Source organism: Silurus meridionalis, chromosome 3, assembly GCF_014805685.1.
Source record: "Silurus meridionalis isolate SWU-2019-XX chromosome 3, ASM1480568v1, whole genome shotgun sequence".
In the NCBI taxonomy this organism is placed as follows: domain Eukaryota; kingdom Metazoa; phylum Chordata; class Actinopteri; order Siluriformes; family Siluridae; genus Silurus; species Silurus meridionalis.
This window is the reverse complement of record NC_060886.1, coordinates 29,180,195-29,195,256: the sequence shown is the minus strand read 5'-3', so window position 1 is coordinate 29,195,256 and position 15,062 is coordinate 29,180,195. Positions and strand designations below refer to the sequence as shown.

At 39.5% G+C, this 15,062-nt stretch overlaps 1 protein-coding gene and 1 long non-coding RNA gene across 4 annotated transcripts in view; one reads left to right on the top strand and one right to left on the bottom strand.

Annotated features, from left to right (window-relative positions):
* Window positions 1–15,062, top strand: part of dnah7 (dynein, axonemal, heavy chain 7) — a 92,701-nt gene that overhangs the window by 8,911 nt on the left and 68,728 nt on the right. Inside the window, 13 exon segments of the mRNA XM_046843368.1 lie at window positions 1,056–1,183; window positions 2,200–2,278; window positions 2,379–2,600; window positions 2,738–2,884; window positions 3,029–3,349; window positions 4,395–4,762; window positions 5,104–5,290; window positions 8,637–8,830; window positions 11,965–12,163; window positions 13,209–13,349; window positions 13,436–13,648; window positions 13,786–13,895; window positions 14,400–14,568. Of these exon segments, the coding sequence (XP_046699324.1) occupies window positions 1,056–1,183; window positions 2,200–2,278; window positions 2,379–2,600; window positions 2,738–2,884; window positions 3,029–3,349; window positions 4,395–4,762; window positions 5,104–5,290; window positions 8,637–8,830; window positions 11,965–12,163; window positions 13,209–13,349; window positions 13,436–13,648; window positions 13,786–13,895; window positions 14,400–14,568 (2,478 nt within the window).
* The window catches only part of LOC124381650, a 57,588-nt gene that overhangs the window by 1,826 nt on the left and 40,700 nt on the right, over window positions 1–15,062 (bottom strand). For 2 of the 3 annotated variants that reach the window (XR_006924910.1, XR_006924899.1), the window contains exons 2-6: window positions 14,195–14,265; window positions 13,843–13,966; window positions 13,195–13,344; window positions 8,739–8,874; window positions 2,459–2,594 (exon numbers count right to left, since the gene is read on the bottom strand). This is a non-coding gene — a long non-coding RNA (uncharacterized LOC124381650). Of the gene's footprint in view, window positions 1–2,458; window positions 2,595–8,738; window positions 8,875–13,194; window positions 13,345–13,842; window positions 13,967–14,194; window positions 14,266–15,062 lie in introns of those variants that run through there. The other variant, XR_006924905.1, reaches the window with a different exon arrangement.

Here is a 15,062-nt window from a genome sequence, read left to right as displayed (position 1 = left end):
AGAAAACACATTATTATATTAACTTGGGGTGTGTGACATAATATTAACATTTAAACTGCCAAAAGCGCAAAACTGAATGATTGGTAAAAAAAAATAGTTATTTTATTACATTATAATAATTTTGAGCTAAAACAGTGAAGATTTGTGGAGATTCATTCACCACAGGGGTCTTAGTAAAGGCAGATAACTGATGTAGGTGAGGAGGCCTGGGGTGCAGTCAGCATTCACATTCATCCCAAAGGTGTTCAATAGGGTTTAGAACTCTATAGCAGTAGATCTTTAATCCCAGACTATGTAAAGCATGTGTTCATGGAGGTGGCTTTGTGCACAGGGTCATTGTCATGCTGGAACTGGTTTGGGTCTGCTTGGTACCAGTTTGGGGAACTATATATATACGTATATATATTATATACACTGTAAAACTATATATACTGATGGTAGATCAGTGGGTTACTGATCGGAAGGTCGGTGGTTCAAGCCCCAGTATCGCCAAGCTGCCAATAATGGGCCCTTAGGCCCCCTGTGCTCTGGGGGTGCCGTTTCTTAGCCACCATACATACTGTATATATATGAGTCACATAATATACAGATTAACACGGCAGAGGCAGAGCTGCATCTTCCTGGAGACAGAACAAGAAAAGAACGTCTGGATTTATCGTTTTCTTTTTTTGCACAGCAAAGGCCTGTTTGTGAAAAGGGGCCATGCGTTAGAAGTCAGAGGGCACTTACATAAATTGATGATTTGATGTCTGTCTGAACCGAAGAAATTAAAGCGAACTATCGGTACTATTTGGAATTGCAGAGCATTGAAATATTTTCCATTGCATCAAATCGCACTGCATTGTAATAGGGGTGAATCGTATCTGATGGCATTAGTAGCTGCTTCATATGTATCTTTAATATATATGCACTGCATTGATAGAGCGAGAGAGAGAGAGGATATAGAAAAAAATAACTCACAAGTGATACTGGGTTTATTAATAACATTTACAATACACCATTAATATGGTCAGAAATGTATTGTAAGGTTCCTACCCTGTTGTTGAATGTGACAGGTGGTACGTCTCGGTATGTTCGAAGTGCACTGCCATGAGCTTATCCATGCACTAGTGAAGCGTGCAGAGGGACTCAGGGAGACACTGGTCACCCGTATGCTAAAGGACCACCAGAACTGCAATAAAACGTGAGTGCTTCCATTTATCTAAACCTGATGCAATGCTTAAAGCAATAATATGCAAATAGATGTGTTATTACCAAGCAATTCTGGCCAACAGGATGGGAAGCAAGCGATAAATGAAAAGGTTTTTAGTAAGGAAAAAAATACTGACCTGGGGTCAGAGATACAGCTGGAGGTTTTGTGGTTTGTAATAGTAACACAAAATTGTGTAAAAATATTGCAGCCAAAGGTGATAAAGCAAAATAAATAGATTAAAAAAGGAAATAACATTTTCTTACATTGTTTATCCATCTGTATATAAACAGATGCATCAGTAGTTTGTGTGTTTATTTTTTTTTTTTTGACATTTGGTACCCAAAATTCAGAAGACGTTTCAGACATACTTCTGGATCAGAGAATTTATTGTCAAGACTTAACTTCTTCTTAACAGTTGTCATAGTATTAATTATGTATATCGACGTAGTAATGCGTTATGTGTCATATTTTTAGCCTTTCCTCTGATCTATAGTTTTGCACGTATACCAGCTTGTGCTGTTGAACTTTTTTTTCTGAGGTTTTTTTTTGGACATCGCTCCATGCAAATAAGCTGCACCACACTAAAAAATATTAATATACACAAATTTTACTACATTCCAAATTCATGAGCTTTAGAGTTGGTATTTATGACATTGTCCTTATAAGAAATTTTGAAATACAGAAAATCACTTGCTAACCAACACGCAAATCTTGGCCTAGATAGATAGATAGATAGATAGATAGATAGATAGATAGATAGATAGATAGATAGATAGATAGATAGATAGATATGTTTCATCTTAATAACAACAGTGGTTTGGTAGACATGAGCCTTAGCTACAGTGACACACTGATTTTTATACAAATGAGCAGTTTACAGTTAAGGGCCTTGCTCAGGGGCCCAACAATACCAATTTGGCAATACTAGGATTTGAACTCGCAACCTTCCAATCCAGTCCAACTTCTTACCAATTTGATGTGCTGATGTGTGTGTCCAATGTGTACAGATTATGTGATGAATTCGAGAAGATTGCCACAAAAGCCCACAGCACTCCATCAAACACACAAGAGCTCATGGCTCTAAAGGTGATCCAGTTACACCCTGCTAGATTAACTTTCAGCTCCATATTTTTCCACCTGTAATTTAGTTCTGACTAGCTCTTCGATAATTTCTCCTTCGCCATAGGCCTATATTAAGAAGGTTGAAGCTGAAGAGATGCCCAAACTGGATCTTCAGCTCAGGGAATCTATGGATCGTCTCTGCTTCTTGGCTGGTTATGAGTTCTCTGCAGTGGACATAAGCCTTAACAAGAAGACGTTCCAGTGGCACATGCGCATGCCTTCCGTGTTTGACAGGCATAGAGAGATCGCCGAGGAGAAGACCGTACAGTTCCAGGATTTCCTTAAGGTAAAAAGAGAGAGAAGGGCTGTTATCTCTAAACAACAGTGATCGCTTATTTAACACACTAGAGAACATTATACACTGTGTACCCTCCTATGTTGTATTATCTGCAAGTCCTTAATCACTTCAATTATTGCTTCTAGTTGCGGTGCGAGAGGTTCGTGGAAGATATGGAAGCCTACGCAAAGCAGGTGGAAGATTTTGCTTCTTTTGGCGATCTATCCGAAGTGAGCAGGTACCTTAAAAAGGCTCAGGCGCTCAATTCCAAGCTGGACACCGCCATGGAGAAGGTTAGTGCATGAAATCCAATTTGCCAAGTCTCTTCAAAGCATTTTGGACATAAACACCAATGGTTCAAGGTTTCTTAGTCCATAGAAATGTTGTATTGTAGACCTCAATCACTAGTTTCACTTATTACGCTCCTTCTCTTAAAGATCGAGGGGTTCAACCTTGAGGAAGAAGTGTTTGGATGGCCCGTCTCCCAGTACCCCGTACGCAAGGAAGTTCAAGAGCAGCTGCTCCCATATCTTTGCCTGTACCAGACAGCTACCGAGTTTCAAACTGAGCACCAGCAGTGGCTTAACGGGCCTCTCACGTCCATCAACCCTGACAAGGTGGAGGCCAACATCAGTAACTACTGGCGCTCCCTCTACAAACTAGAAAAAGGATTTCAGGACTCGCCCAAAGCTCTTCACATCGCCGTTCAAGTCAAGGCTCAGGTGGAAGATTTCAAGCAGCACATCCCCTTAGTGCAGGTACGTAATTATCAAAGAGAACTAAACCACTTTATGGATCGACCCCTAAATTTTGATGTTATATTGTTATGCATAGATTTAGGTGTTTCTTTGTGATGTAAAACAATGACAATCCTGGAAAATAATTCATTGGATAGGTTTAAATGTCTCAATGTCTTACAGAAGTTCTAGCCTACTCTTAATATTACCTGGTTAGATTCTTACTCTCAAATTACTTATTACGAGGTGGTATCAAAAAGTTTCAAGATTAATGGTGCTAACTGGTGCTATTCTGACCACGTGCGTTGCCACGTCTGCGATTTTCATCACGGACAGCAAGTTAGAACGAAATGCAAACGTGAAATTTGGCGTGAGACTGGGCAAATCTGCCACAAAGAGTTCAAGTTCTTCCGCTCTTGAAGTCCATCACTGGAAGGTGACGAGAGATTAGGAAGACCTTTAACGAGATCAAACCAACGAAAATGTCGAAACCGTTCGGCAACTTGTGCATGATGATCATCGGGGAACAATCCACATGGTCTCATTATCACACCCACATTACTCGCCAGATTTGTCTCCAGCAGACTTCACCCTCTTCCTAAAGCTCAAAGACCGTCGTTTTTTGACACAGAGGTCCGACGTGAATCCCAGAAGGTGCTTGACACGCTTTAAAAAAAAAGACTTCCAGAACACATTCCAGAAGAACGCTGGGAGCACAGTGTTGCTGTGCAAGGGGACTATTTTGAAGGCGATAGTGTGTAAACATAGATAAATTAAGTACTTTCTTGTAAACAGAGAGAGTCTCAAAACTTTTTGATACCACCACATCTTCTTCTTATAGACTATCCAGTCTAATAACAATTAAAGTCTTGGAATATAATTTATTTAAATGATTCTTTAAATTTTAACGTTTTACTTTAATATCAGTCAAGAATTCACTGGTGAACAAAATTTAATACATCTTTGCTTGTCTGTGTCTCAAGCAAACAGTGTTTTGTTTCTTCTTCTAAGAACCTCCTGTACTTGCATTACAATCCTTTCTCCAAACACATCTCCCCTCACACAGGTGCTGTGTAATCCAGGTTTGCGAGACCGCCACTGGGAGGCCATGTCAGCTATCGTGGGGTTCTCTTTGAAGCCTTCCGAAGAGGAGGCCTGCATTTCTCACTTCATTCCTCTGCACCTCGAGGCTCACTTGCCCAGCTTCGAGGGCATTAGCGAAGCTGCCAGCAAAGAGTACTCACTGGAGAAGGCAATGGAGCGCATGGCTGGTGAATGGGCAGACATGACGTTCAAACTGCTGCCCTACCGTGAAACCGGCACGTCCATTCTTTCCTCGGTGGACGAGATCCAGATGCTCCTGGACGATCATATAGTCAAGACACAAACGATGCGTGGCTCGCCCTTCATTAAACCATTCGAAACTGAGATACGGTAAAAGTTTTTAAGGCAATTTACACACAGAGCAAGTTTACGAAAGGGAGAAAAAATTAGCTTGGCTAACATCACTATTCATTGGCAAGATACAGCGAGGCTCTGGGTTTAAATGTTCTGCAGGTGTAAAGCCTGAAGCAAGGATTTTAACGTTGAAATAATGGATGGATGATACCAAAAGCCAAGGATTATTCACACGGAGATATATGCACTACAAAACTTTAATGACTAGATCCTGCTTTGTATCTAATCTAAACCTACTGTCATTTACTGTTCTGTTCTCCTGGCAAATAAGTCTCTGGTTGGTTAAAGGGATGGAACTATTTGTTTTTGTGTTGTAGAGAATGGGAAAGCAAGCTGTTGCTACTGCAGGAGATTTTAGATGAGTGGCTGAAGGTGCAATCCACATGGCTCTACCTGGAGCCCATTTTTAGTTCTCCAGACATCATGGCTCAAATGCCCGAGGAGGGGCGCCGCTTCATGACTGTGGATAAAACCTGGAGGGACACCATTAAGCAAGTCAGCCTGGTAAGTCGTTATTGTTTCGTACTGTAGTACCTCACTGCATGCATAGAGATATGTGTTTGTCTTAGGACTGGGGGAGGAAACCGGAGCACTTGGATTAAACCCTTGAAGCAGGGGGAGAACGACATGGTTTAGCGTTTCACATATTTACTTTGCATATTTAGAGTTGGTTGAACCTCACCTCTGCACTGTGTGGGTGTGGAGTTTGCTGGTTCTTCCCTTGGTTTAAAGGGGGGATTCCATGTCTTGTAGGTTGACTGGCATTTCCAAGTTGCCTGTAAGCTGTGTATGGGTTAGTTTTTGTGCAGGACTGTTTTCACTCAATTTCTGTGTCCCACTCCCATGATTTTTGTTTCTACTCCCATCTGCTCCTGCAAACATTCTGTCACAGCTTTTAAAGATTGTGTAAAAATATACACAAATGTCAGGGCTGAAGTAAAATAAAGCAATGCTAATGTAAAGCACCGCACATGACAAACACCTTGGGATTTTTTTATTAGCCTTAACTCTAACTTATAAACAACTTTCAAAGAAAACCTTACAACTAGCTCTGCATGACTGCGCCCAAAGCGCCCGTTCTCGCGAGATTTCAGGAGTTACCAATCTCAATGCCGCCCTCTAGTGTGTGTGTATATATATTTGTGTGCTCCGCAATGTCTTGGTACCCCGAACAGGGTGTACCCTGTTTTTTTCACAGGGGCAGATTTAAAGCTCACCAGTAGGAAAAGAGTTATGGAAAACATATGGATGATTGCCTCGCCTTATCACTCGAAAAAAGGCAGAGAAAAAAATCATGGTTGTAGCCATTGATCCCAAAATGACCTGGTATTTCTCTTGATATTACGCTCTGTCTGTGTAGAAATAAATTGCATGTCATGCCAAATGAGAACATACTCAGGCTATTGATAGGGGTTAGGCTCACTAATCAGTCTTGCTTTACTGTCTCTGCTGGTCTGTCACTGTCTCACACACACACACACACACACACACACACACAGCACTACTCATTTCGACACTCTGAAGGGTGCAATTCTCAGCTGCGGTGAAATGAGACACGTCGATAACCTGTTGTTGCACGACAGACCAAAATGATAATAATAAAATGCCATAGGGCGGCGCCATCAAATGGAAATTATAGATTTTGTCTGGAGGCCTCGACCCTGGCACGTCATCGAGAAAACGAGGAGCGAGGAGGCGTTGAAGTTTTTTTACATTAGATATCACATGATATCAGTGACCACCTGACTTATTTCCAGCCAGGGATGAACAACTGAAGTGCAGAAATCGATAAGACGGATGAGATTCGATCATCTCGTACAGCAGATGTAGATATTGTACTGAAAAAGTGCTTTAATTGATTGCGTTTTTACTTCATTACACCTTCAGAGTCGAAATCATGAACTTGCAAGATCGCAATCTCCACATGGTGTCTCTCTTTATCCATCGTTTTCCTTCCTGGACATGTAGGTGCTCTCTCTCTCTCTCTCTCTTTCTGTCTTTCTCTTTATACATATGAACAGGCAACACCCGTGTTTAAATACACAAGACTCTTTGGAACGCATCCTGTTCATTAAGTCTTCTCTGAAAAAAGCCTACGATCGCACCGCGAAGCTAAAAAAGGGTGCCTTTTCTTTTTTTTTTTTTTTTAAACCCGTTTCTCAAAAGGGAAGACAAATTAAATGAGTTTGGAACACAATAGGAAATAAAAGGAAAAAAAAGTCCTGTTTTTTTAACCTCTATAACGAGAGCCTCATTATGGGTACGAGATCTTAAGGAGAAAAAAGAAAAAAGGAAAATTTTCAATGCGTCGATCGAATTTTATTTCTTCATTAAAAAAAAAAAAAAAAGAATGTGGGTTTTTGTATAATAAAACAGGTCTCCTATCTCGCCTCTTCACAATCCCTTTCATTAGAATCACCTTTCCGGTGCCAAAAAGAAAAGAAAAAAAAGAAAAGAGGTGATTTAGAAGAGGCTTTAGGTTATTACTATCTCTTCATTACCCAGTCAAAGAATCCCTTTTTCAGACAAACTGTCTTTCATCCCAAAAGTGATGATTAAACTTCAGAAATCTCGCGCGAAGGCTCCGACTCCGATCCACCCAGACGTGCTTAATAGAAAATCAATAGCAATCAGAATTCGAAGGCTCAGGGGCCAATTATTAGTTTCTTTCAAACTTCAATGGACCGAGCTCACACAGAGAGTGTGAGACAAAAGCAGGGCAGATAGGAAGGAAGTGCTTCTAATTGTTTGCTTTGTCTCGGATAAAGGACAGACCTTTAATTCAACCTTTCGCACACACTCTGGATTGAATTAGTTTACCTTTGTTGTGCTTTTTTTCCCCCGCACTTGAAAGCAGTGCATGTGAGAAAGGAGTGTCCTAAATTGATGGTGTCGGTCTGTTTCATCTCTTGAAAAGACCGATACCTTGTACAAGCTGTCAGGCTTCACAATAATTGAAAGAAAAAAACAAACGATTATAAAATCGATTATAATGCTGTATTCTGGCATTGCAACATGCTTTTGTGATATTTCAAAAATCCAGGCGAGAATGCTTTGATGTCTACGCTTAATCATCGGCCTTCATTATTTCGACGCTACAAAAACGGCACCACTACAAATTCTAAAATAATTAGAGTAGATACATGATGTACTGCACAGACGGATTGTACCATTTCTAAACCAGGGATAAGCCACATTTTAATATTTCGATATCCGGACATGGCTCTTGAGCATCACCAGGCATAGGGACGTTTTAGCTGGTTACAGTTTTTCTCAGTTGCTTTGGAGCATTTCTTGAAATCATCCTTAATATATGAATGCATTTGTCAAAACAATTCGTACAAACAGCACAACAAAACGAATTTTCGAGTTCGTGTGCAGAACATGTTCGTGTTAATGTCTCTTCTGTTCATTATAGTTCCATTGTTTAGGTTATCAGCTGTTCACTGATGGAGATTTTGAACACCAAAGTGTTATCTACCATCTCCAATAACCTCAGAGTAACCCATTCTCAGCTTTACTGAATGGTTTCCAATTGAAGAGAACTCAATCCAGAAGAAGGGTAACATGAATCAGGCAGGTCCTAAAGGCAAGCAATGGGATGGGAACACCTATAAGCTACATTTGATGGAATATAAATGTGTAGATATAATACATAAACTATATCCAGATATGAATATTTTAATATTTTAGTCAAATCCTGGACCATGAAATAATTAACTGTATTCTTGAGGCCAAACAATTTAGCAAATTTCTGGAAATCTTATAGGAAAATCAATCAGATCTACTGCTCTAGTGAAAACCAGGTTTTCATGGTGTTTCTAAAGTGATTTTGTCTTTTTGGCTTTAGGACAAGCACGTCTTAGCTGTGGTGGCCATCGAGAAGATGTTAGAGAAGCTCAAAAAGAGCAATGAGTTCCTGGAGCTCATCTTAAAAGGCCTTAACAAGTACCTGGAAAAGAAGAGACTCTTCTTCCCACGCTTCTTCTTTCTGTCCAACGATGAGCTGCTGGAGATTCTCTCAGAGACCAAGGATCCAACCAGGTACAGGGGTCCAAATCCAGTTTGGTTTGGAGAAAAAGAAAAAGCTACAATAAAAATAAACCTTTTTTTATATTTAAATTTTTTATTTTTTTGGATTTCACTATTTTCTAGCAATTTTTAAAAAAAAAAAGAGAGAAAGAGTTTATAAGCTAAGCTGAAACTATCTACTGGAATGCTTCCAGTAGAACTACATCCTACGGTTATAAGCACCAATAAAAAATGATCAATTTTTTATTCAACTTGGGAGCACAATCGTGTTGGAAAATTATAATTAAACCCTGGCAGAGAAATCAAACCATATTAAATTAATTTAGAGATCAGTGCAGATCAGATTTTTCTGCCAGACTTTAGTTGGAGTTTGAAGCCTTTCAAAAAGAAAAAGAAGAATTGGTGTTTTTACAAGATGCACTGTAATGACAAAAGTATTAGGACACTTTCCAGCCATATTTGGTTGTTCTCCGAACTGTTGCCACAAAATTGGAGGCACATCATTGTAAAGGATGCTTTTGGAGGTGGTAGCATTAGAGTTTCTCGTCACTAAACCTCCCAAAGCCAAACCTGTTTCAGCATGATGACAATCCTGTACACAAAGCCAATTCAATGAAGAAATGGTTTACATGGGTTGGCGTGGAAGATCTCCTGCTGTAGCGCCCTAGCATCGATCCTATTGGAATAAACCGGAACACTGAATGAACCCCAGGCCTCCTCATCAGTACCTGACTTTACTAACACTCTTGTGGCTGAATGAGCAAAAATCTAGTAGAACATCTTTCCAAAAGAGTGAAGGTTCTTCAATCTTATGCTTAGGCGTCCACAAACTTTTGCTCAGAGCAGACAGAACGCAGGTATTGTATACTTGGGGTACACTTGGGGGGGCTTGGTTCAAATTGCACAACAGAATATTCTAATTTGTGTGTACTTTTATTATACGTTTAAAAACCTAAACTCATTTTTTCCTTTACACAAAAAAAGACCTCATTTTTGCGACTTAGAATAAATGAAACTTGACTTCATCAACAGCTTGAAACTAAATTGCTGGATCAGGAACCCTGCAGCTTAAGCCAAAGAGCCTTTTTTGTGAAGCTAATGTGGATAGATATTACGTAAGGAGCTTTTTTTATGTAAGCGGCTAATTTCGAAAGGAATGTAAACTCTGCTACAGTAGTTTTGATAGAACTTTGTTTTAAATAAAGTTTTAAATAAATATTACTGTAGCTCATACAGTAGCTAGCTTGAGCTAATGAGAGAATGTAAACTCATGGTTAGTTTGGAGAGAGCTACTTTTGAAGGAAAAAGTTGTGTATGGCTAGTTTTTGGAATATCAGTAGTAGACTTTTGGGCAATTTTCTCATTCCCAGACCAGTAAATCGTTAAAACCATTAAAAGTGTCATGGGCAATTTGTTTTTGCCCATGAGTGTAGCAAGAAAAAATTTGGACAAAAATTGATCAAGATGAAGGTCATTAATGAAATAAAGTATCTTGGTTTATGTTGACGCTAATAGGTGTTTGTTTGAAAAACAGCATATTTTTCTCTCAGTTTTGGCCTTCCATCATTTATTTTCCTTCAAAACCCTCCATTTTTACAGTTCACACTGAAAATGGTGTTTTCAGCAAAAAATAAATAAAAGCTGTAAAAATGGAGGCTTTTGGGAAAAGAAAAAAAAAGAGCGATGCATTTTTACACATTGCTGCAACGTTTGCTTATGCACAGTACAGGGATGTAAACGTTTACACGTGATTTAGTGTGGATGAGCAACTTTTTAGAAACGATTGGACGTGAATCGTTTTTAGACGAAAATGCCATTTTTTTTTTCATCCGGATTAATGTAAACATAACCTAAAAGGAAAAAAAAGTATTTCTATTGCATTTTTTTTTACAATGGACATTGTTTCAAAGCAGCTTTACAGAAATTAGGAATGAAAGTGAATGACGTGTATTTATCCCTGATAATAAAGCCTGGGGGCGACTGTGGCAAGGAAAAACTCCTTTAGACGGTATGAGGAAGAAATCTTGAGAGGAACCAGACTCAAAAGGGAACCCATCCTCATTTGGGTGAGATCAAGAGTGTGATTATAAATCTTAGAAACCATTCAAAACACTCAAGTGCTAGCAAACCATCTAGATTTTACATTTTTAAGCCGTGCAGTCTCCAACACGACACTATGTTTAATCAAAGTGTGTTTATCCACAACCCGTTTTGAATCCACAGTAGGACCAGAGGAGCAAGGACACTTGAAAAGCAATTTAGCTTGTGCTTGGCCCTGTAAAAAAAAAAAAGAGAGAGAAAACCTCATCTTGTGAAAATTCTTACTGTGGGAATTTAATTATAGAAACTCTTTTCCATATGACATTCCGGCCTACGTCCTATAGCGCGACTCTCTTGAGCAAAGCCCCTGCCGATTCTTGTCTTATTTCACCCGAGGTATTTGTTTAATAAATAACACATGTGCGGCACGTGAACATTTACTTCCGCAGATACCAAAATCCCTTCATTTTTTCCCCCTCATGCTCTTGCTTGATTGTGCTCTTTTCCTTAATAATTTTGATATATATGAAGTGGTTTAAAAAACACCTTCACCTTCAAAATAGTCCCCTTGTACAGCAATATAGAGTTCCTGCCACTCCTAGAAAGTGTCCTGGAAGTCTACATTTCGAATCGTGTCAAGCACCTTCTGCTATTCATCTCCATAATGGTGCTAAAACAGTGCTCTTTGAGCCATATCATCATCTTCAGGATGAGAGCGAAGTCCGCAGGAGACAAATCTGGCGAGTAGGTTGAGTGCAGAAGTGAGATCATGTTGTTTGAAAGTCACGTGTGAGGAGATCTTGGTCACAGGGCATGCACGAGGTCAGAAAAGCAGACGTTGGTAAGGCACATAGTCGGAATAGCACCAGTTACACAGCTCCTGATGTACACACAACGATGTCTTTTGGCACACTGACATATGAAGGTCGGTGCTCCTTGTGACTGCGTGAGCATGCAGCCTTGTGCTGCCATCTGCTGGCGTGTTAGTCTAGTCTAAAACTAGTCTTAAAACTTTGTATATAAATCTACAATTTTTTGTACAGATATATTTTATTTATTTATTTATTTATTTATTTATTTATTTATTTAATAAATAATTCCTCCAGAGTACAGCCACATTTGAAGAAGTGTTTCGAGGGCATCGCCAGTGTCGTGTTCACAGATGTCCTGGACATCACACATATGAAGAGCAGTGAGGGTGAAGTGGTGGAGCTGCTGGACATCATCTCCACTTCTAAAGCTCGTGGCCAGGTTGAGAAATGGCTCCTTGAGCTGGAGAGTGGCATGCTCAATTCCCTACACAAGGTGCTATGCAATTTCACTCGGGATTGATTCCTGTACCCTTAGGAACCAATAAATCTGTTCAGGTCCAAAGAAAGAAAATAAAGTGCATTGTATTAAATTTCATGTCCTTCTTTAGGTCCTTATTTCATTTTTTTTTTATCTAGATAGAACAAAAATAGATCAAACAAAACAGAATGTGTAATTAATGTAATACATGTGTTATAGATGTTAGTCCCAGGTATACCACAGCACTGTTTCATTCTCAAATTTGATTGGCTGGGAGGTTACATAATTCTATCTTGCACTAGTCAGAGCTCGCAACTTGCATCTGTAGCAAACTGCAGAAGCTCAAATATATTTATGAGGATTTACATTATTTTTTTTTTTTATTCCACAACAGCTAACAGAAGATACACTTACAAGGACATTGACAAGAAGTTGTTTTCTTGTCATTTTCAAGAAAAGATGTACAAAAATTGCACGGCAAACCCCGGGTCATAATTCTTGTATCGCTTGTATCTTGTATCGCATATCCCAACCGGTTCTTATTCCAGTTGACATTTTAGACTTTTGTTTAACTGTAACATTATTATACATAAGAGACAATTTCCCACAAAAGCCATGAAATTTTCCCTTCACTTCAACCAGGAAACCCAAACCTGTTCCGGCATCGCAATGCCCCTGTGCACTTAACAACATTAAGATCAACAAAACAGCTTCTTCAACTTGCCAGAATGAAAAAGAGATAAAAAAAAAAAAGAAAGTTGTAAAGCGATCTTTCAGAAAGGTTATCTTTGATTAACCAATGAAATTTCAGTATGGTGTCCCAAATTAAAAGAAGCATTAGTATTTAATTAGAAATAAAATAGAATGTAAATCATTTAAGATAAGGCCAAACCAAATTTTCAGAGCTGACTGACTGTAATGTAATTCTCATTGGAGTAGAAAGTACATACTGTATAGTGAATTTAAAATGTAGTTGAGTGGAGAGTAAAAGTAGCCAGAAAATTACTTAAGTACAGTAACGAAGTACTTTTAATCAAATACTTTACCTCACTGTTTACAGGTGATTGCCGAAGCGATCGAGGCGTACCCTAAAGAGTTGCGGGTGAACTGGGTGCGAGCCTGGCCAGGTCAGACGGTATTGTGCGTCTCTCAGGTGTACTGGACCAAAGACATCCATGAAGCCATAGCAACAGGACCTCAGGTCATATAAAAACCACATAATTATCTATCAAATTTAAATAATTTAACGACAATGTTGACAGAATTTCTGCTTCTTTTCTTCTTCAGGCCCTGGAAGCTTATTTGCATCAGAACAACACTCAGATTGAGGACATAGTGGCGCTCGTACGTGGGAAACTGTCCAAACAGAACCGAGTGACTCTGGGAGCGTTGGTGGTGTTAGACGTGCACGGCCGTGACGTCTTGGCTTCGCTCGTGCACAAGGGCGTGTGCGATGAGAACAACTTCGAGTGGCTCAGCCAGCTCCGATATTACTGGACTGTAAGTGTGTGAATATGTCGTATATGCAATATGTTTGGAATCAATATTAGAATACATGGTGATGGAAGAAGTACACCAATCATGTAGTTGAGAAAGTTGAGGTAAAATATGACACAAATATATGATGACTTTTGCAGGAGAACCAGCTTCAGACCAAAATGATTAATGCCGGCCTGGATTATGGCTATGAGTACCTGGGGAACACTCCACGTCTGGTCATCACCCCTCTCACAGATCGCTGCTACAGGTCAGGAGAATTTTATGCTTAGCCCGACTCCTATGGTGCACCCGTATGTCCTTTGTGTCCTCTTAAAAACTCTGAAAATACATGAAACAGGAAACAGACAAGATACAGGAAATCAACATGATTTCTCCAGGCACGTGTGATGTTTCCCAAAACTGTCAACACAAAGAACTTCTATGGAATTGGAACACTGATTGCACCTTATTTACATCAGTACCTGAATAAGCACAAATATTATAACTGAACATAGCAACTAAATGTGATATCTTGTGGTCTAAATAGTGTGGGTGTGGCAAACCTACCAAGTGCCTGGTTTGGTCAGTTGTGGAACATTTTCCAAGAAGAATGAAGGTTGATATGACAAGACCTAAACCTGGAATTGGATACCAATTGGAATCCAATTGGAATCCAAGAAGCAAAAATTATGGTCAGGTGTCTGTGTAATATGACATTGAAGGAATATTGTTTTAAAAATGGCTTAAAAACAAAAAACTTTCCTGTCTCTAGAACCCTATTCGGCGCACTGCACTTGCATTTAGGAGGAGCTCCTGAGGGTCCAGCAGGTACAGGGAAGACCGAGACTACTAAAGATCTGGCCAAAGCTGTGGCTAAACAGTGTGTCGTGTTCAACTGCTCTGACGGCCTTGATTACCTCGCCCTGGGCAAGTTCTTCAAGGTCAGCCACGTTTAGCCGATCGTATTGTACAAACTCATTTGTATTTTTATTTATATTTCTATATTTCTTTTATTGTTGTGTGACAGAGAAACCGATGGTAATTGTGCTTTTATATCTGATAAAAAAAAAAAAGATTATTGAATTTGCACTCTTACATTACAGTAGCTTTTTATTATTATTGTTTTTTTAGAAGGCTAAAAATTCAAGTTAGCAAGGAAATGAAAAGGAGTCCAGGCATAGAGGAGCTCGGGCTCATTTGTATGAAGATGTACTTTAGGTGAAGTTCAAGAGATGGTGAACAAAAGCTAGGAACGAACATTTGCCAGTTGCCATGGCGACAGGGACCTTTTTTTATTTTTTTTGCCGAGTCCGGCTCGTTTGACTACGAATCCAGAGGTGTAAAAACTAGAGCTGGGGGGTAGACAGGCGGTTTATTCAGATGGAGCTCATCAGACTTGGGTGTTTACCTGGAAACACTTGATGGTGGATTGTGT